The 20178-nt window shown below is 44.4% G+C and overlaps 1 protein-coding gene across 3 annotated transcripts in view; it reads right to left on the bottom strand.

The window, feature by feature from the left end:
- Nucleotides 1-20178, bottom strand: part of BTBD9 (BTB domain containing 9) — a 435326-nt gene that overhangs the window by 68626 nt on the left and 346522 nt on the right. For all 3 annotated transcript variants that reach the window (XM_008262867.4, XM_017345091.3, XM_051855721.2), the window contains one exon: nt 20063-20170. In XM_008262867.4, coding sequence (XP_008261089.1) covers nt 20063-20170 — 108 coding nt within the window. The remainder of the gene's footprint in view (nt 1-20062; nt 20171-20178) is intronic.

Below are 20178 nucleotides of genomic sequence, written 5' to 3'. Positions count from 1 at the left end.
CTCTTTGGTTGAGAAATCACCAATTGTCCCAGCTCAAATGTGGGCCAGTAACAGGCTCAAAATCCATGTTTTCAGAAAGCCTTCCTAATTCCATTCTATACTTAGATCATGCCTGTATTCTTATAGCACTTACAGGTCTGGTTTTTTGTTTTTGTTTTTTAGTTTAGTTTAGTTTTTACTATGGTTTTATATTTTATAGCTATTTAAAATTCTGGGAGAAAAAAGATTAGCATCAGGAGACCTGGGTTCTAATTTAGACCCTACCAATAGATAAGAACTTGGGAAAGGCACTTGTGTCTTCTGTCTCAAATTCTCATCTCTAAAATGAGAGGCTGGGGCCAGTGCTATAGCGCAGTGGGTTAAAGCCCTGACCTAAAGCACCGGCATTCCATATGGGCACCAGTTCTAGTCCCGGCTGCTCCTCTTCCGATCCAGCTCTCTGCTGTGGCCTGGGATAGCAGCAGAAGATGGCCAAAGTTCTTGGGACCCTGCATCCACGTGGGAGACCTGGAAGAGGCTCCTGGCTTTGGATCAGCGCAGCTCCAGTCGTTGCGGCCATCTGGGGAGTGAACCAGTGGATGGAAGACCTCTCTCTCTGTCTCTGCCTCTCTCTGTGGCTCTTTCAAATAAAAAAAAACTCTTTAAAATAACAGAAAAAGAAAATGAGAGGCTAAGATTATGATTTCCAAGGTACTTCCAGTTATAATAACTATGATTCTAGGATTCTGTTTTGTGTTTTACTGTGTGTGTATGAGAGAGGGAGAGGGAGAGGGAGGGAGGAGAGTTAGTTCTCAAACAGTACAGTCTGTATAACCTGTAAGTTTCTACAGAGGAGAAATGTTTTCCTGGCTCCTCAGTATTCTCCTTCACACTGTGATATGAGCCTCCGCCTCCAGGCGACAAATAGATGTCATGATTGGTTGGGCTATACTACTTAGTTACGAAACTACAGACCCTACCCTGGGAAAAGCTGGCTGTTTCCAGTGGGATCAATCCCAGTGTACCTTAAAAACTGGTCAGATTTTTATAAAGGAACCTTCCTCACAGCCTAATTTTCATTTCCTCTCCTCTCTGAATCAGATCCAAGAGAGTGGCTATTATCAAGTTATATGTAAACAAATTACACTGGACATTTAGATAACAGAGCAGTCATGTGCTCAGGGAGGAGACAGACCAAGGAAGAAATTACACAGAATTGGGCTGATCCTGAAGGAAACAGAGGAGGTGGAGACTGACTATCAGCCAGAGGAAATAAATACAATCTGAAGCACAGACTCATTTGACAACAGCAGCTGGGCCAGGCTGAAAAGAAATAGGAAGATACCTGCAAGAAGACAATCAGAGAGATAAAGGTGAGAAAGTCTGGTTACAGCAGGGTCGGGGAACACCCCCATGGGTCACAGAAGGTCAGGAACACCCCCATGGTCACAGAAGGTCTGTGAAATCACTGGGTCTGGCCCAGCCAAGGCAAACGCACCCAGGACTCTAAATTCATTAGATCCCTAGCAGGCTACTTTTTAAAAAAATTTATTTATTTATTTGAAAGTCAGAGTTACAGAGAGAGAGGAGAGGCAGAGACAGAGACATACACACACACACACACACACACACAGAGAGAGAGAGAGAGAGAGAGAGTCTTCCATCGATGGTTCACTCCCCAATTGGCCGCAATGGCTGGAGCTGCGCTGATCCGAAGCCAGGAGCTTCTTCTGGGTCTCCCACATGGGTGCAGGGGCTCAAGGACTTGGGCCATCTTCTACTGCTTTCCCAGACCACAGCAGAGAGCTAGATCGGAAGTGGAGCAGCTGGGTCTCGAATCAGCGCCCATATAGGATGCAGGCGCTTCAGGCCAGGGCGTTAACCCACTGCACCACAGCGCCAGCCCCATTAGGCTAATTTTTTTTTTTTTTTTTTTTTTTTGACAGGCAGAGTTAGACAGTGAGAGAGAGACAAAGAGAAAGGTCTTCCTTCCATTGGTTCACCCCCTAAAATGGCCACTACGGCTGGCATGCTGCGTCGATCCAAAGCCAGGAGCCAGGTGCTTCCTCCTGGTCTCCCATGTGGGTGCAGGGCTCAAGGACTTGGACCATCCTCCACTGCCTTCCCGGGCCACAGCAGAGAGCTGGACTGGAAGAGGAGCAACAGGGACAGAATCCAGCGCCCCGACCAGGACTAGAACCCTGGGTACTGGCACCACAGGCGGAGGATTAGCCTAGTGAGCCATGGCGCCGGCCTAGGCTAATTTTTAAGTTGATAATTCTGCATGATCTGCAAACGGTGTTATAAATATCCAAATGTTTCTTGACAGAAAAAAGGTTCCCTACCCTGGGTTATAGACAGAGAGATGTGGTAATTGTACATTTGAAATCTTGACATATGGTCTAATGGGGCAGAATATTTGACAATCAGATATTTGGGGAAAGTTGCCAGTCATTTAGACAATGATCCAGACAAGGATCTGACGCTTCTTTCAATAGACTCCCAGAAGGTCCCTTTACTGGGGATTAAGGGATCACAGCAAGAACAACTCAGCAACAATGTTCCAATGTTCTAGACACTGGAATAGCAACAGATGCGTGTGGACTGGGGGAGATCCAGAACAGACCTCTAAATATCCTGGGAAAGAAGCATGAAGGTCTCAATTAAGATAAGAGGCAAGGGGCTGGCACTGTGGCGTAGTGGGTTAAGCCACCACTTGCAGTACTGGCATCCCATATTGGCGCTGGTTCAAGTCTCGGCTGTTCCACTTCCAATCCAGCTTTCTGCTGTGGCCTGGGAAAGCAGTAGAAGATGGCCCAACTTCCTTGGGCCCTGCACCCGCGTGGGAGACCTGGAAGAGGCTCCTGGCTTTGGATAGGTGCAGTTCACTGGTAGTGAACCAGCAGGTGGAAGACCCCCCACTCCTCTGCTTTTCCTTCATGCTCTCTGTGTAACTCTTTGAAATAAATAAATAAATACATCTTAAAAAAAAAAAAAAAGATAAGAGGCAAGGTGAACAGAAATGAAGGGAGAAAGAGTGCAAAGAAAGCACGCAGTACCTGACTGGCTGTGGGGCAAAGAACGCATCGAAGAGTTAAGAGTACCCGGGAGAAAGGTGCTGCCACCCGCAGGAAGGGAGCTGCTTTATGGGGGAAAAACGATGATGAGTCTGAGTTGAGATAAGCTGAGTTTGAAAAGTCATCGCAGAAGGGGTTGATGGAAAACATGGATAGGAGAGATCGCCGAGGCCAAGAAAACAAGCAAGACAGTTAAGGCAGAGTGCCCCTTCGGTTCTCAAAATTGATCCTGTGTGCGTGCTGGGCCCTGGCAGTTGCAGGAGCACTTTTTCTTAGCACCATGAGGCAGAGCTGAGCCAGCACTGAGGATGGCATGGTAACCAAGACAGCCTTCTTATTAGGGCCTGGAGGCTCCTTTGTTCACCCACCAACCAACAGGCTCCACTTGCCTTTTCTGCATACACCATGCTGACCATCCATGCTTTACAGTAGCCAACTATGATGACCGGGACTGTGGCGTCCAGAGCTCAGTTATCCATGTTAGGATTAGAGCAGTGGGTCCCACATGTGCCTTGAAATGCTCATCTCAGGGGAGGGTTTAATTAAGGTGTGGCCTGAGTACTTCCCTGGACAGTGCTGGGCTGGACCCCTGCGGCCATCTGCGGGAGGACTCTAGAGCAGGACCTGTTCTGCTGCACAGCCTACCCTGTTGGGAGAGGCACGTGGATTGCCTCCACAAACAGTTAGTGCTCGCTGGAGTTTAAGGTCACTGGGGCCTTTTTTTTTTTTTTTTTTTTTAACCTTTTACTCTGAAAATTCAGAGAAGCAACTGAAACATATTGATCTGCCAAACTTAAGATTTTAAGTCAAATCTGTTTCAGAAGTGAAAGGGGCACAGCTGGATCAGCGTGGTTTTAAAAGCACTTGGCCCCTCCATCTAGAAAAACTTTATTCTCCCTAAGAGTAGACTAAAACAAAGGGAACGGACTCCCAACCAGTAACCAACCTCAAGTGATAAACTGTTCCTGGTGGATCCAAGTCATTAACTTCAGGGGCAAAGATAGAAGTGGAAGCCATAGAAAACTGAACCCCTGGCAACGATGGCAGGAATAGAATAGGGCTGGGAACGAGTCAAGAGTGACAAGGCAGCAACAGATGGATGAAGAGAACTCGATCAATGGTAGTACATGACTACTCCAAGAGGGGCACTTCCTGTTCTTCCCACAAACTTCCTTGTTCCATATGACAGCACCTGCACTGGGATGGACAGACTTCCTGGCTGAACTCTGATGACGACAGCTCCAGACAGTCGCAGGATGAATGACGCTAACACATACTGTGACTGGAGTCACAGTGATGGCCCTCATGCTGCATTCACTCAGACACAGGCACCGATCCAGTAGGTGCTGGGCCCGTTCTAGGACACCACGAACAAGAACGAGGAAAGCAGACCTAATGCCTGCTGGCTGGGAGTTTGCCTTCTGGTGGGGAAGAACCACAGCAATTTGACAACCATGCGAAGGAATGGTTGTTGCAAACTGCAGCGTGGGCTGTGAAGGGAAACAGCTTGGTTCTCAGAGAGGATGACCAGGTGATCTGTTGAGAGGAGTGAGCAAGGGAGACCTTCCTGAGAAAGTGGCCTCTGAGCTGGGAACAGAATAAGGGGGTGAACTAAAGGGCAGGGGTGGGCTCCAGACTGAGGCGACCACAGCACACGCAGAGTGTCTCTGTGGGAGGACAGAGCCCAATGCATGGTGGGAACAGCTAGGAAGACAACTCTGGTGCTGGTCCAGGAAACAGTGCAGGGTCCCGAGCAGAAACAGTACAACAGCAGTGCTTGAGAAGTGCCCTGTTGGCTACAGTGCAGAGGTGAACTTGAGGGAGGGCAGAGACAGAATGTGGGAGGCCAGTCAGCAGAGCAGCGGAGGCAGTGGCAGCTGGACTGTGACCTGGATTTATTTTTGCCATTTGGAACGTAACACTAACAGGAAAGTTATTTCCATCATAAAAGAAAAATCTTTGTGACCGTGTACATCTTAAGTGTGCTCACACAGCTCACTGAGGAAGTTTTACTGAGGTATGTTTCCTTTTTTTTTTTTTTTGTAACAGGCATGGAAAAAATTATTACCCTCCCATAAAATATGGCTTCTGGGTTAAGGAAGGAAGGAAGAAATGAGAACTACTCTCAGATATCTCCTGCTGACCATCTGCTACTCAAGAGAACTTCATTTCCTTCCAGCTCCTCTGCCTGTCAGATGTTCTGGGCAGGGAAGAGCCTCCCACTGGAGTCCAGAGGACCTGCCGACAGTTCTGCATTCAGAACTCCGTCAGTTCACATGCTTAGCATCGGAATCTACTCTCCACCTGCCTTCCAGTGTCTGGGGAAAGTTCTGCATAAGCCTTCTGCAACAAGAAAGATCAGTCCCTCTAAATGTGTGGGTATGACCGAGACTGACCCCCTATCAATGTTCTCTCCTCTAAAATATTTATCCGTCCACGGTACTTCATAGCCCTATAAACAACAATTTGGTTAAAAGGTGTCTCCATGCAGATGCCTCCTACAGGGCAAGCTCTGATGTTTCCTCATTAACACAGGAATCTGCCTTGTATCAGATTTGATGTGTGTGTGTGTGTGTGTGTGTGTGAGGCTGGAGGGGAGATACGAATTGTGATCTGAATTCTGGTGGTTTGCTGTACTGTTTTTTTTTTTTTTCATTTTGACATTCTTCTTACAGGAACATGTTTCTTTAGCGTTTAAGTTCTAAAACTCCTGACAAAATTAACAGCAAAGCTTGCCCTTTTTAAAAAAAGACAGGAAAGAACATGACTGGCTTTTTTCATTACTGTCAAATACTGTGTAAAAAATTGAAATTAAGCATGAAAAGAGAAAAATAAAATCTTCATGGAGCTCTTAAAAAGTGACAATTACACAAGCAGAGCCCATTAATTGGCTCACACCTCCAGAAGGAACAAACAAACACACTCCTCCAACCTTGCAGGCACGAGAAGGCGGAGAGCAGCCTGTGTTACTGCAGCACAAACTCACAAGAAACAGGGATGCTTCAGTGAGGTCTAGGCTCAGGCAAGAGCTTCCGTCCCTGCCTGGAAACTGCAACTTGACACCAACTGTGGACTTCTCTGCACCAGTACTGATGGGGAAGACACTGCAACTGGGGTTACATCAAATCGAGAAGCTTCTGTACTGCAAAAGAAACAGGAAAGTGAAGAGGCAACTGACAGAATGGGAAAAATTATTTGCAAATTATGCAACTGATAAAGGATTAATAACCAGAATATATAAAAAGATCAAGAAACTCCACAGCAACAAAACAAACAATCCACTTAAAAGATGGGGCAAGAACTTAAACATTTTTCAAAAAAAGATATCCAAATGGCCAAACAGACACATGAAAAAATGTTCAGGATCACTAGCCTTCAGGGAAATGTAAACCAAAACCACAATGAGGTTTCTCCTCACCCTGGTTAGAATGGCTCACACACAGAAATCTACCAACAACAAATGCTGTTGAGGATATGGGGAAAAAGGCACACTCACCCACTATTGGTGGGAATGCAAACTGGTAAAGACAGTTTGGTGATACCTCAGAAACTTGAATATAGCCCTACCATACAACCCAGCCATCCTACTCCTTGGAATTTAAATCGGCAAATAAAAGAGCTGTCTGCACCTCCATGTTTATTGCAGCTCAATTCATAATAGCTAAGACACAGAATCAATCTAAATGTCCATTAACAGAAGACTGGATAAAGAAATTATGGGATATGTACTCTATGGAATACTACACTGTGGAAAAAAAGAAGAAAGAAAGGAAGGAAGGAAGGAAGGAAGGAAGGAAGGAAGGAAGGAAGGAAGGAAGGAAGGAAGGAGAGAGAGGGAGAGAGAGAGAGAGAAATCCGGTCATTTGCAACAAAATGAAGGAAGCTGAAAAATATCATACTGAGTGAAATAAGCCAGTCTCAAAGGGACAAATATCATATATTCGCCCTGATCTGTGACAACTAACTGAGCACCTAAAAGGAAACCTGCAGAAGTGAAATTGACACTATGAGAAGCAATGACTTGATCAGCCCTTGTCCTGAGTGTCAAGGAACAGCTTACTGTTTTATTCTTTTTAGTATTTTCTTTTTCTACTTAATACCATTGGTTGAACTCTTTACTTAACACAGAATTATTCTTAGTTGTTTAAATCCAATTGAAAATTGATCCCTGTTAAAAATAAGAGTGGGGGCCGGCGCCGCGGCTCACTAGGCTAATCCTCCGCCTAGCGGCGCCGGCACACCGGGTTCTAGTCCCGGTCAGGGCGCCGGATTCTGTCCCGGTTGCCCCTCTTCCAGGCCAGCCCTCTGCTGTGGCCAGGGAGTGCAGTGGAGGATGGCCCAGGTGCTTGGGCCCTGCACCCCATGGGAGACCAGGAAAAGCACCTGGCTCCTGGCTCCTGCCATCGGATCAGCGCGGTGCGCCGGCCGCAGCGCGCCGGCCGCGGCGGCCATTGGAGGGTGAACCAACGGCAAAAGGAAGACCTTTCTCTCTGTCTCTCTCTCTCACTGTCCACTCTGCCTGTCAAAAAAAAAAAAATAAAATAAAATAAAATAAAATAAAAAATAAAAATAAGAGTGGGAATAAGAGAGAGAGATGTACAGTTCAGCACACGTTCCCTCAGACTTAAGGTTAAGCTAAGGGTAAAGCTAAAAACTTGCCATGAGACTCCAAATCCCATTAAGTTGGCAGGTACCAATGCCATCTTACTAGTTCAAGTGATCAGTTTAAGTGCGTAACTGCTCATAAAGATAGGAATAAGTGTCAAAGGATCACACAAACAAGACCAAGTGTCTGCTAATAATAATTGATAGAATTAAAAAGGAGAGATTGATCCAACAAGGGAAGCAGGCCACACAGCAGACTCATAGAATGACAAATGCCCTAAACAGCACTCTGGCCTCAGAATCAGCCTTTAAGGCATTTGGATCTGGCTAAAAAGCCCATGAGAGCATGTCATGCATGGAAAGTTAAGACACTCTGGCAAAAAATGACCTACATGAAAGATCTCTGTGAGTGAGATCCCGGTGGAAAGAAGGGGCCATCAAAGAAGGAGGTAACTTTCTCTGAAGGGAGGAGAGAACTTCCACTTTGATTATGGCCCTGTCTAAATAAGGTCAGAGTTTGTGGACTCAAGCGGCTTCCATAGCCTTGGCAGCTCTTGACAAGAGCCTGGGGTGATTACTGATGTCATAAGTAAGAGTGTCAATTATTAAATCAACAACAGGAGTCACTATGCACTTGCTCCCCATGTAGGACCTCTGTCTTTACTGAGTTGTGCTATGAGAATTAATGGTAAAACTAGTTGTCAAACAGTACTTTATACTTTGTGTCTGTGTGGGTGCAAACTGTTGAAATCTTTACTCAGTATAGAGATGATCTCTGTATATAAAGATAACTAAAAATGAATCTTAATGAAGAATGTGATGGGAGAGGGAGTAGGAGGTGGGACGGGAGTGGGGGTGGGAGGGCAGGTATGGGGGGAAGAAACGTTATAATCCAAAAGCTGCACCTATGAAATTTACATTTATTAAATAAAAGCTTTCTAAAAAAAAAAGACACTGCCTGCTTTATAACCCACTCTCTCTCCACTGCACCACATCAAGGACACCCTGCCCTGTGCATACAACCTCCAAACTACCGCCAGCAGTGACCTCTTGGAATGAACCCAAGGTTTTCACTTTGTTAAGCATCAGGCTAAGAAACAAAACAAGCAGAAAGACAGCTCAAAACTTTGTCCCAGTAGCAGAGAGGATGCGGACAATCAGAGGCAATGTAAATTGTTTAGGCTAAAATGAGCCACTTTTCAATCTTGCCGCACTTTGAAAGAGTTTACGGAGACTGTAACTCTCCACCTTCCATTTATCCTGTCATCCTCAGCCACTGCAGCACTTAGAAGAAGAAACATGATACCTCCTTCTAAGGTTCCTTGTGAATAGGCAGCTCTAGCCACAGGCCCCACAACAGAACTCTGTCCTTCCCAGCATCAAGTGACAGCACACTTGGCAAAGGGGACACACAGTAATTCTCGGGTGGGAATGTAAGCAGGCAGCAGGTGAGCTGACCCCTAACAGGTCTTCCCAGGTGACAGACGCTGAAGGTGCTTTTCAGGGAAGGCACAGAGGGAGAGCTTCCCAGCCCCAGGATGTGTAGACTTGACCTGCTTCGGCATGGTGCTCCAACCTCCTCTGAGGAGGAAACCCAGACGGAAATGGACTTTTACAGTTCCAGGGAAAGGCAAATGGAAGAAGTACTCGAGGAGAACTGAGCGGTAAGGGCCCTACAGGGCCAAACAGAGGGGAAACAAGGTTCAAGTGTCCTCTTCAGGGAAGTACAACTTGTGCTTGGGGCAAGTGGCAGCAAGGTCCTGAGAGCTGGCTGCTGGGACATGCTACGCACAGCACTTACTTAATGCCTTTGCCTTTTTTTTTTTTTTTTTTTTTAATTGCTGTCAGTGAATAACCCAGGCCACTCTGCCAGCATATGCTACTCAAATAATGGCAAGGATAACATCTACAAAACACTCAGAGCTGCAGCAAGAAAAAAATTTAAATAAAAGTTTTCTTTTAGATTTTAAAATAAATACATGTAAGTTGGTAAAAAATGTAGAAAATTAGAAATAGTTTACATAGCCCCACTACACAAAGGCAGCCATTATTAACATTTTGGCATATTTCCTTTAGGTTTTCTGCTTCCATCATTTTTATTTTATTACTTGTGATGATACTTTCATAATTCTGTAATCTCTTTTTTTAAATATACATTTATTTATTTATTTATTTATTTATTATTTTTTGACAGGCAGAGTGGACAGTGAGAGAGAGAGACAGAGAGAAAGGTCTTCCTTTGCCATTTGTTCACCCTCCAATTGCTGCAGCAGCTGGCGCGCTGCGGCCAGCGTGCTGCGCTGATCCGATGGCAGGAGCCAGGTACTTATCCTGGTCTCCCATGGGGTGCAGGACCCAAGCACTTGGGCCATCCTCCACTGCACTCCCTGGCCACAGCAGAGAGCTGGCCTGGAAGAGGGGCAACCGGGACAGAATCCTGCGCCCTGACCGGGACTAGAACTGGGGGTGCCGGCGCCGCAAGGCGGAGGATTAGCCTAGTGAGCCGCGGCGCCGGCTCATAATTCTGTAATCTTTTTAAAAATTTTATTATATTAGTGTTTTCTTAGGTTATTAAAAAGTCTTGGGGGGCTGACGCTGTGGCATAGTGGATAAAGCTGCCACATGCAGTGCCAGCATCCCATATGGGCACTAGTTCAAGTCCTGGCTACTCCACTTCTGATCCAGCTCTCTGCTATGGCCTGGGAAAACAGTGGAAGATGGCCCAAGTCCTTGGGCCCATGCACCCACATGGAAGACCCAGAAGAAGCTCCAGGCTCCTGGCTTCAGATCGGTGCAGCTCCAGCCGTTGCAGCCAACTGGGGAGTAAACCAGTGGAAGGAAGACTCTCTCTCTGCCTGTCCTCTCTCTGTGTAACACTGACTTTCAAATAAATAAATAAACCTTAAAAAAATAAGTCTTTGCAGGGCTGGTGCTGTGGTGTAGTGTATAAAGCTGCCTCTGTGGTACCAGAATCCCATATGGTCACCGGTTCAAGTCCCAGCTGCTCCACTCCCAATCCAGGTCTCCACTAGTGTGCCTGGGAAAGCAACAGAAGATGGTCCAAGTGCTTGAGCCCCTGCACCCATATAAGAGTCCAGAAGAAACTCCTGGCTCTTGACTTCAGATTGGCTCAGCTCTCCTGCTGTTGCCAGCCATCTGGGGAGTGAACCAGTGGATAGAAATCTCTCTCACTCTCTATAAGTCTGCCTTTTTTTTTTTTTTCAAAGATTTATTTATTTACTTGAAAGTCAAGAGTTACACAGAGAGAGAAGGAGAGGCAGAAAGAGAGATGTCTTCCATCTGCTGGTTCACTCCCCAGCTGGCTGCAATGGCTGGAGCTGCGCTTGATCCAAAGCCAGGAGCCAGTAGCTTCCTCCGGGCCTCCCACATGAGTGCAGGGGCCCAAGGTCCTGGGCCATCTTCTACTGCTTTCCCAGGCCATAGCAAAGAGCTGGATAGGAAGTGGAGTAGCTGGGGCACACATATGGGATGTCGGCACTGCAGGTGGCGGCTTTACCCATTACATCTCAGTGGTGGCCCCTATAAGTCTGCCTTTAAATAAAGAAGGTTTTTTTTTGTTGTTTTGTTTTGTTTTGTTTTGTTTTTTTTAAGAAAAAAGTGTCTTTGCAATATCATTTTAATGGATATTTAAAATGAAGAAGAAAACCCTCAGAGGGGAATCAGAATGGTAAATCAGGTGAGCAGACAGAGGACTTGTGAGGAAACCAGAGGCTAAAAGCTGGACAAAGGGGTGTGTATTGTGGCACCACTGGGTCACAGGATCCCCTATCACAGTTCCGGCCCAAGCCCCAGTTGCTCCACTTTCAATCCAGCTTCCAGCTAACACTCCTGGGAGGCAGCAGATGATTGGAGAGGCACCTGGCTCCTACCACACACAGCAGACGCAGATGGAGGTGTAGGCTCCTGGCTTCAGTCTGGCCCAACCCCAGCTGTTGCAGACATTTCGGAAGTGAATGAATGGAAGATATCTCTCTCTCTGCCTTTCAAATAAATAAAAACAAATCTCATGTTTTAAAAAAGCCAAATACAAGGCAGGTTCTTTCTAGGTGGAAATTCTAAGAATTCCCAGGTGGAAAAGAAAATTTTCATTACTTAATTCTCAGTATTTAATAATTTATATTTACATTTATATTTATATTCGCCAAAATGTTTGCCAAGGGTGGTACAGTCTTGGAAAGGTTAAGGCTGAGGTCACTAACATCTGTCACTCAGGGAGACCAATGACAAAGTGAAGAAATGGTTACAATTTGAACACAGATAAGGTCAACAAGCGAGGAAGTACACTCTGGCAGGAAACAAGACAGTAATACAACACGGCAGAGGTACAATCAGCCACACAGAAGAAAGGGAAAATGGTTGAGGGTCAGCTGGGAGTCTCAATAACTTAACACAAGTCAGTGTGCACAACAAAACTGCAGGTGTAGTCACCTCTCTTCCTGGAATCCACCGACGCACCATCAAAGAAATGCAAGGAGAATACATTCATAGAGGTACTGCAATCTGGAAGCCAGGATAATAACAATTCAAAGATTTTAGTGACTTCCCAGAAAATTTTAGGTGTGTGAAATATCACTTGTTCGTAAGTTGAGGAGATCTGGGCAGATTTCCATATTGGACAAAAATGAGCAGGATGGATGAAAAGTGACCCACGTGAGCTACACCACTGTGAATCTGAACACCACCAAGGATGGGAAGATACTAAAGGTTTATTTAGAAAAAGAAATTATTGTAAAGGACAGAATCAGACTGCCATCAGATTTCTCATTAACAATATTACACGATAGATGGCAATGTTTCAAGCTTCTGAAGTAATGGAATTTCATATTCAAAGTATGATGTACATGATAAGATTAAGAGTCAAAGGGATCACATAAACAAGACTAGTGTCTGCTAATACTAACTGATAGAATTAAAAAGGAGAGAACAAGCCAACATGGGAAGCGGGATACACAGCAGACTCATAGAATGGCAGATGTCCTAAACAGCACTCTGGCCTCAGAATCAGCCCTTAAGGTATTCAGATCCGGCTGAAGAGCCCATGAGAGTATTTTAGGCATGGAAAGCCAAGACACTCTGCAAAAAAAAAAAAAAAAAAAAAAAAAAAAAAAAAAAAAAAAAAAAAAAAAAAAACACCAACCAACCTAAATGAAAGATCTCTGCGAGATCCCAGTGGAAAGAACAGGCCATCAAAGAAGGAGGTATCTTTCTCTGAACGGAGGATAGAACTTCCACAACTTCCACTTTGACTATGACCTTGTCTAAATAAGATCGGAGATGGCGAACTCAAAAGGCTTCCATAGCCTTGGCAACTCATGACTAGAGCCTAGGGAGATTACTGACGTCATAAACAAGAGTGTCAATTGTTAAGTCAACAACAGGAGTCATTATGCACTTCCTCCACATGTAGGTTCTCTGTCCTTAATGTGTTGTCCAATGTGAATTAATGCTATAACTAGTACTGAAACAGTACTTTACACTTTGTGTTTCTGTGTGGGTGCAAACTGTTGAAATCTATACTTAATATATACTAAATTGCTCTTCTGTATATAAAGATAATTGAAAATGAATCTTGATGTGAATGGAATGGGAGAGGGAGCAGGAGATGGGAGGGTTGCGGGTGGGAGGGAAGTTATGGGGGGGTGCCACTGTAATCCAAAAGCTGTACTTTGGAAATTTATATTTATTAAATAAAGTTAAAAAAAAAACAAAGTATGATATACACATGCAAGAATGAATAAAATGTGCTTGCCATATGGTTTTTGAAAACAAAACAAAACAAAACAAACAAAAAAACTAGGGGCTGATCCTGTGGTGTAGTAGGTAAAGCTGCCATCTCCAGTGCTGGCATCCCATGTGGGTGCCGGTTCGAGTCCTGGCTGCTCCATTTCTGGTCTAGCTCTCTGCTATGGCCTGGGAAAGCAGTAGAAGATGGCCCAAGTGCTTGGACCCCTGCACCTGCATGGGAGCCCTGGAAGAAGCTCCTGGTTCCTGGCTTCAGATTGGTGCAGCTCCAGCCATTGAGGCCAATTGGGTAGTGAACCAGCAGATGGAAGACCTCTCTCTCCCTCTCTCTTTCTCTCTGGCTCTCCTTCTCTCTCTATGTAACTCTTTCAAATAAGTAAATAAATAAATATTTAAAAAATCTACAGATTTACTCTGTGTGATATTCACGAATGGTCTTAACCCAAACAAGTCAAGTTTCAGATTCACTCAGGAGAGTGAACGGGAAACACCACAGCCCCCCAGGACAGCATCAAGCATTTCTTCCCAGTGGGAGCTGCTGTAGCAGTCTACACAGCTGTCCTCAGGTGACAGCTCAGGTGAAAGTATGTAAGACTCAGCAATGGGCAGACGTGGAGACTCCGGCTTAGAAGTCCCACATTCCCAACAGAAACCGCTGTTTCTTTTAACAGTTCCAAAGCATAGCTCCCACATTCACAAGGCACAAGTGCAGCCACAAAAGTCATCATACTCAGGGAAGTCCAGAGCTACAGCTTCCAACCAGCTATGCACAGACTTCCCAGCCCAGCTGCAATTCACCAATGAGCAATAATTTTCACCACAGGCAGTGCTGTTTGATAACACGGCTGCCATTCTGCTTCTCTCAGATTTTCAGGGGTTCAGATCTCAAAAGACAATCGTCAATATCTCATGCCAAGGAAAAGGTTTTCTTGTTAACCCTTTACCCACCCTTCACAAATAAATAAATAAATAAAAGGATAGAAATCCAAGAAACCCTGCTACCAACCAAGATAGGAAAGAAAAAGCGATCTGAGAACCACAGCTGCTGAGTAGGTGTAGGAAGCAACCTGCTCAGAATTAACCAGTGGATACACAGTATGCTTCAGAAGCTTCTGCAACAGGAAAGAGACAATTAGGAACTGCAGAAAAATAAAGTCTGGCTATTATGAAGCTATTTAACACGTGGAATAATTCTGAGCACTTGTAACACAATTTAATCTATTTGATCTGAACAGGGTATCATTCTTCCAAGCCAGGCACAAACTTAGAACCACTGCTGATTCCCGCCCCCACTCCACAGGACCATGTGATTACTAGATCTGTTTCAAACAATGTTTCACATAATATTATAAAAGTTCCTAGTGGTTTTCCCTTTCCAGGATCAATTTATAGTTAGCAAATGGAAGACTTAACTGTAAATTATAAAACAAAAAGTAAGTACATAAAGTTTTGCAATGTCAACATGGATAGAGCTAACAAAGATGGAAAGCAGAAAGGAAAGACAGAAGGAATGCAGAGCTGGCAACTTCATCACACAGTAGGAAGTCTGGAAATACATTATAACTGATGGGTCCAAAATGGAGCTTTAAACATAATCACCATTTAATTTCAAAATATAAATACTTGAAACAGCATAATGAAAAAGAAACATGTAACTAACAAAATGAGGCTCAGCTAAGTGAGCTAAACTTTTCATTCCTCTCTAACGAGGAGTTTGTAAGGCTAACAAGTTAGTAAGTAGGGGCATAAAATACAATTTACAATGCAGAAGTCACAGAAACTGCAAGGTCAAAAGAGTTGAAGTGTGGAACAAGTCAGGAAGGTAAAGGCTCACTTTTCACTTACATCCTTCTGAATTAAGTTAATTTTCCATTTGTGTTTATAATTTAAAACTGGTGCTAAAAACAGATGTGTAGTTCAACAATTTAAAAACAGAGAAAAGGTGCTAATGATTTGGAAAGGAAGTCTTTTGAAATAAGGCTAACAAGTACAAGGTTAGATTATGTGATGAAAGAGAGGTACGGGCCAGCGCTGCGGCCTAGCAGGTGAAGCCACCACCTGCATCCCATATGGGTGCCGGTTTGAGTCCCAGCAGCTCCACTTCTGATCCAGCTCTCTGATATGGCCTGGGAAAGCAGTAGAATATCGCTCAAGTCCTTGGGCCTCTGCACCCATGTGGGAGACCTGGAAGAAGTTCCTGGCTTTGGGGGGGGTGCAGCTCCGGCCGTTGTGGCCAACTGGAGAATGAAGCAAGCAGATGGAAGACATCTTTCTTTCTCTCCCTCTCTCTCTCTCTCTGCCTCTGCCTCTGCCTCTCCTTCTCTCTCTGTGTAACTCTTTCAAATAAATCAATCCATCTTAAAAAAGAAAAGAGAGAGGTAAAAAGTAATTTAAAGTTAATCAATACAAAAGCAAGCTACTACAGTAGAAAATGGCCCTTTATCCTAGAGCAAAACAAGGGACACCCTTACTGTAAAAAAGATGGACTGAAGAAAACTATAAAGGAAAATATTTCACTCTAGAAGCAGAAGGCCTAACAGAGATACTGAAGAATCTCATTTCTGGGGACTTCACAGAGGAGAGCAAAACCCTGCGCTCCGATCTCTGGACTAGGTACAGTGCAACCAAGAGGCACGGCTGAGGGCCAGGGCTGTGGAGGAGTGGGTTAAGCTGCTTGCAATTCCCACTTCCATATCAAAGTGCCAGTTTGAGTCCCTCAGCTACTCTGCTTCCAGCTAATGCACCTGGGAAGGCAGCAGATGATAGTTCAAATACTTGGATCCTTGCCACTCATGTAGGAGGCCAGGAGGGAGTTTCTGGCTTCTGGTTTCATCACTGCTCAGACCTGGCTGTTGTTGGCATTTGGGAAGTGAACCAGCAGATGAAAGATCAACTGACCACCCTCCCTCTCTCTCTACTTTCTCCCTCCTTCCCTCTCTCTCTGTTGCTCTGCCTTTCAAATATATAAACATATCTTTCAAAAATAAAAGGCAGGCAGAGCTATGATCTTTAAAGATTCCATATGATTTCATTTATAACATAACTCACACATTTATTGCAATAAAGAACAGGCTGCAATTCTTGAGGCTATAGACTGCCTCCTGAGGGTTTCTCTGGAGTATATTAGTTAAAAAAGAAAAAAAATCTTTCTTCTTTTATCATCTGCATATCTTTTCTATTTCTTAAAGCCAAACTTGACAGTGGGAGGCACAACAGATTCAGTTTGTGTCTAGAAACACAAAGTCACGATCTTCGATTTCATCCTTTCATTGAGGGTTAACAGGCACCTGCACTCTTGCTACTACTTGTGTTCTCCCAAGGTCTTATTTAGATGCTAATTTGTAAAACACTACCATAGCATCTAGGTGTTAAAAAAAATTAAAAACACAAAAAATTATTTAAGTCCGACTAACAGAAACAAAAAAGTAAAAAGGGGGGGATAAGATGTTGACTTAAAGCAAAGCTATTTTAAGAGAATGTACTGAAAGAGTAAGTTTTTGGATTAAGAAAAAAATACCCATTAACTAAATATAAAATCATTATGGCATGTACCTGGCCAATATTAGTCAACCAGTGCTTGATAAAGACCTGCATGGTATGGCACTTTCAACCGAGGGACACAAAAAGAAGAGACAAGGATTACAGTCTACAACATATAAGATGACAGAAGGGACAAGTGGCCGTGACTACTAAGACTGTAACAGAGGAAGAGTTTTGAAGAAGCAAAACAGCATCTGGCCTGGGAGCTGTCTATGAAACGCAAAGACTTAAGAAAGACAAATGAGGGGTTGGTTGTTCATAGGCCTAGGAGTTCTTCCTGTCATAAGAAGAGTTTAGGACTTTGGAAATAAGTTACCTACTTCATTACCCTCCTTCCAAGATACAGCTTGGTTTGATCCCCTCTTTAGTAATGGTTTGGTACTAGTGGTCAATGTGGTACAATGGGAAGAACCCTTTGTTGGTTTGGTTGTTTTTATTTATTTGGGGAGAGACAAAGTTCTTCCATCTGTTGGATCACACCCCGAATGCCTGCAACAGCTGGGGCTGGACCAGGTTTAAGCCAGGAGCCTGGAACTCAATCTGGATCTCCCACATGGGTGCAGGGATCCAAGTACTTGAGTCATCACGCTGACTCCCAGGGTGCATAATTCGCAGGAAGCGGGAACAGGAAGCACCCAGGAGCTGAACCCAGGCACTGCGATACGGGATGCAGGCAGCACAAGTGTTGCCTTCACTGCTGTGCTCAATGCCCACCCCGAGTCCTGGGCTTTGATTTTAGCTCTGCTCCTCAGAAAAGGAACTTAATCTCTCTGAACTTCATTTTCTCTTCTACAAAATGAGGATACTATCCCACAGGGTGTTTCGTATTCAGGACAAAATGAGATAAAACACGTGAAAGCACAAGAATACTAGTTAGGAAATAACTGCTAGTTTTCCTCTGCTGTGGCAGAGACGGTCACAAGATCTGAGCTCCACTGGCAAGCGGCTGCGGTGCCAGGAACACATGACCTTTCTCAGCCGCACTAGCCTCAGGGTGGCAAAGTGAGGAGTTCTCCCCAGTGGCATGTGAGTGAGGGATGTACAGTACACTTAGGCCAAGGTCCTCCGAACCAGAGAGACCTTCTGCCTGCTCTTTCCCTATCTGGCACGGCAGCCAGATGCAGACGCTGCTGCTGAGGCCCCAGACACAGAAGAACCACAAGAAGCAAGATGCCTAGATTCCTCATTCACTTCTGCAGCAGAGCCCTTTCACCACCAGGGACACCCAGTAATTTATAGCAAGCTACGAAGAGGGCAGCTTACTTGTTTTATGAGTGTTACGCTAACCAATAAAAAATGCTATGATAATGACCACAAGAAAAGCAGCGATGGTGTTGGACAGTATATCAGACAAGCCATCATTAATATTTTTATGAAATCTTGGCTAAATAAGCACACAAAAAGATGCTGAACATCATTAACCATCAGGGAAATATAAATCAATGCCACTACAACATGTCATTATACTCCCACTAGGGTGGTTGTTAGCAAAAAGGTATATGGGGTAGCACTGTGGTTGCCTGCTTCCCATGTCAGACTGACTCAAGCCTGACTCAAGTCCTAGCTACTCCACTTCTGATCCAGCTTCCTGCTAACGTGCACCCTTAGAAGTAGGAGATGACTCAAGTACAGGGGTCCCTTGTACCCATGTAGAAGACCCAGATGGACTCTCCTGGCATTGGCCTGAACCAGTCCTGGAAGTTGTGGGCATTTAGAGAGTGAACCCGCAGTTAGAAATATCTTTCTATCTGTCTCTCTGTCCCTCTGCCTCCCAAATAAAATGAAAATAAATTCATAAATATGGACAATAACAACTATTGATGAGAACATGGAGAAATTGAAATCTTCATATATTGCTGATGGGTATGCAAAATGGAGCAGAAGCTATGGAAAAGTTTATGGTCCTTCAAAAGTTAAACCACTTTACCATATGACTTGGCAATTCTACTCCTAGGTAGCGTTTGAAGAGAACTGAAAACATTTAAGTTCACACATAAACTTGTACAGCAATGTTCTCAGGTGCACTATTCATAACAGGCAAGAGGTGGGAACAATTAAAATGTTTATCAACTGGGGAATGGGAAAACAACATGGTATACATCCATACAATGGAATATCACTCAGCCATAAAAAGGAACAAACTTCTATAAATGCCACATGGATGAACCCTGAAAACATCACGCTAAGTGAAAGCAGCCAGGAATAAGCAGGTCACATACTATGGAATTCCACTCTGTCAGATGCCCGGAATATACAAATCATAGCGAGAGAACACAGATTATCAGATGCTGACATTGGCAGGGTGGGAGGAAAATGGGGAGTGACTGCTAATGGGGAGGAGGCTTGTTCTGGAACATTAGATAGTGTGATGGTCGTAGAATTCTCTGAATATACTAAAATCCATTGAATTTCACACCTTAAAGGGGTGAATTTTATGGTATGTTGATTATATCTCACTTCCAAGAAGAAAAAGAAATCGCAGCCATTTGCTCTCTTGCCTCCCAGAGAATCTGGCTTTACACAGAAAAGCTCTGAAGTCTTGCTATGCCCATGATCTAGGCTGGTGAATCTCCTGCAGGTTGGTAAGCTCAAACATAGCCCCGGTGCCACGTGCACTACATGCCTCTGTCTGTAAACAACCTAAGTCACTGGGCTTTCCTTCATTTAGGTTACAGTCTAGCTAACACTGAGATGAGATAAATACTCAGCTAACCTTAACAATGATCTGAGGGTGGAATAGGATATCAAGGGTCTATCACTTCAACCAAATCCCACCCCCCAAAAAATCCTAAAGAGGTAGTATGGGATGTCAGGAGAGGGTCTGAGAAAAGATTGCAGGAGAAAAGTATCTTTTTCCTGTTTAGGTGCATTTTCAAAAGTCTGAGTCAAATTCAAATCCCAAGATAGAGAAACCTTGCTTAGTCACATTACACATATCTCATACAAGTACTTAGCAGTCAACATGGAAGTAAAGGATCAATAGACTGCGTTTTAAGGATACAATTTGGTGATTCCATGAATCTTCACTGGATGCACAGAATCCCTTGCAAAGACCGCCCTTTTCCATTGGAATAAGTTTCTGAAAGTATGCGACTTACTTGCAGGAGACTTTAGTTCTGTCAGCCACCATCGTCCACTGTTGCTGATTGGTAGAAACCTCAACGTAGTAACTATAGCTTCGGTCATCACAGTCCCAAAGCAACAACCTGAACAA

The sequence above is a fragment of the Oryctolagus cuniculus genome, chromosome 5, assembly GCF_964237555.1.
Source record: "Oryctolagus cuniculus chromosome 5, mOryCun1.1, whole genome shotgun sequence".
Lineage (NCBI taxonomy): Eukaryota > Metazoa > Chordata > Mammalia > Lagomorpha > Leporidae > Oryctolagus > Oryctolagus cuniculus.
Note: the sequence above shows the minus strand (reverse complement) of the source record. Positions and strands in the feature narration are given on the sequence as shown.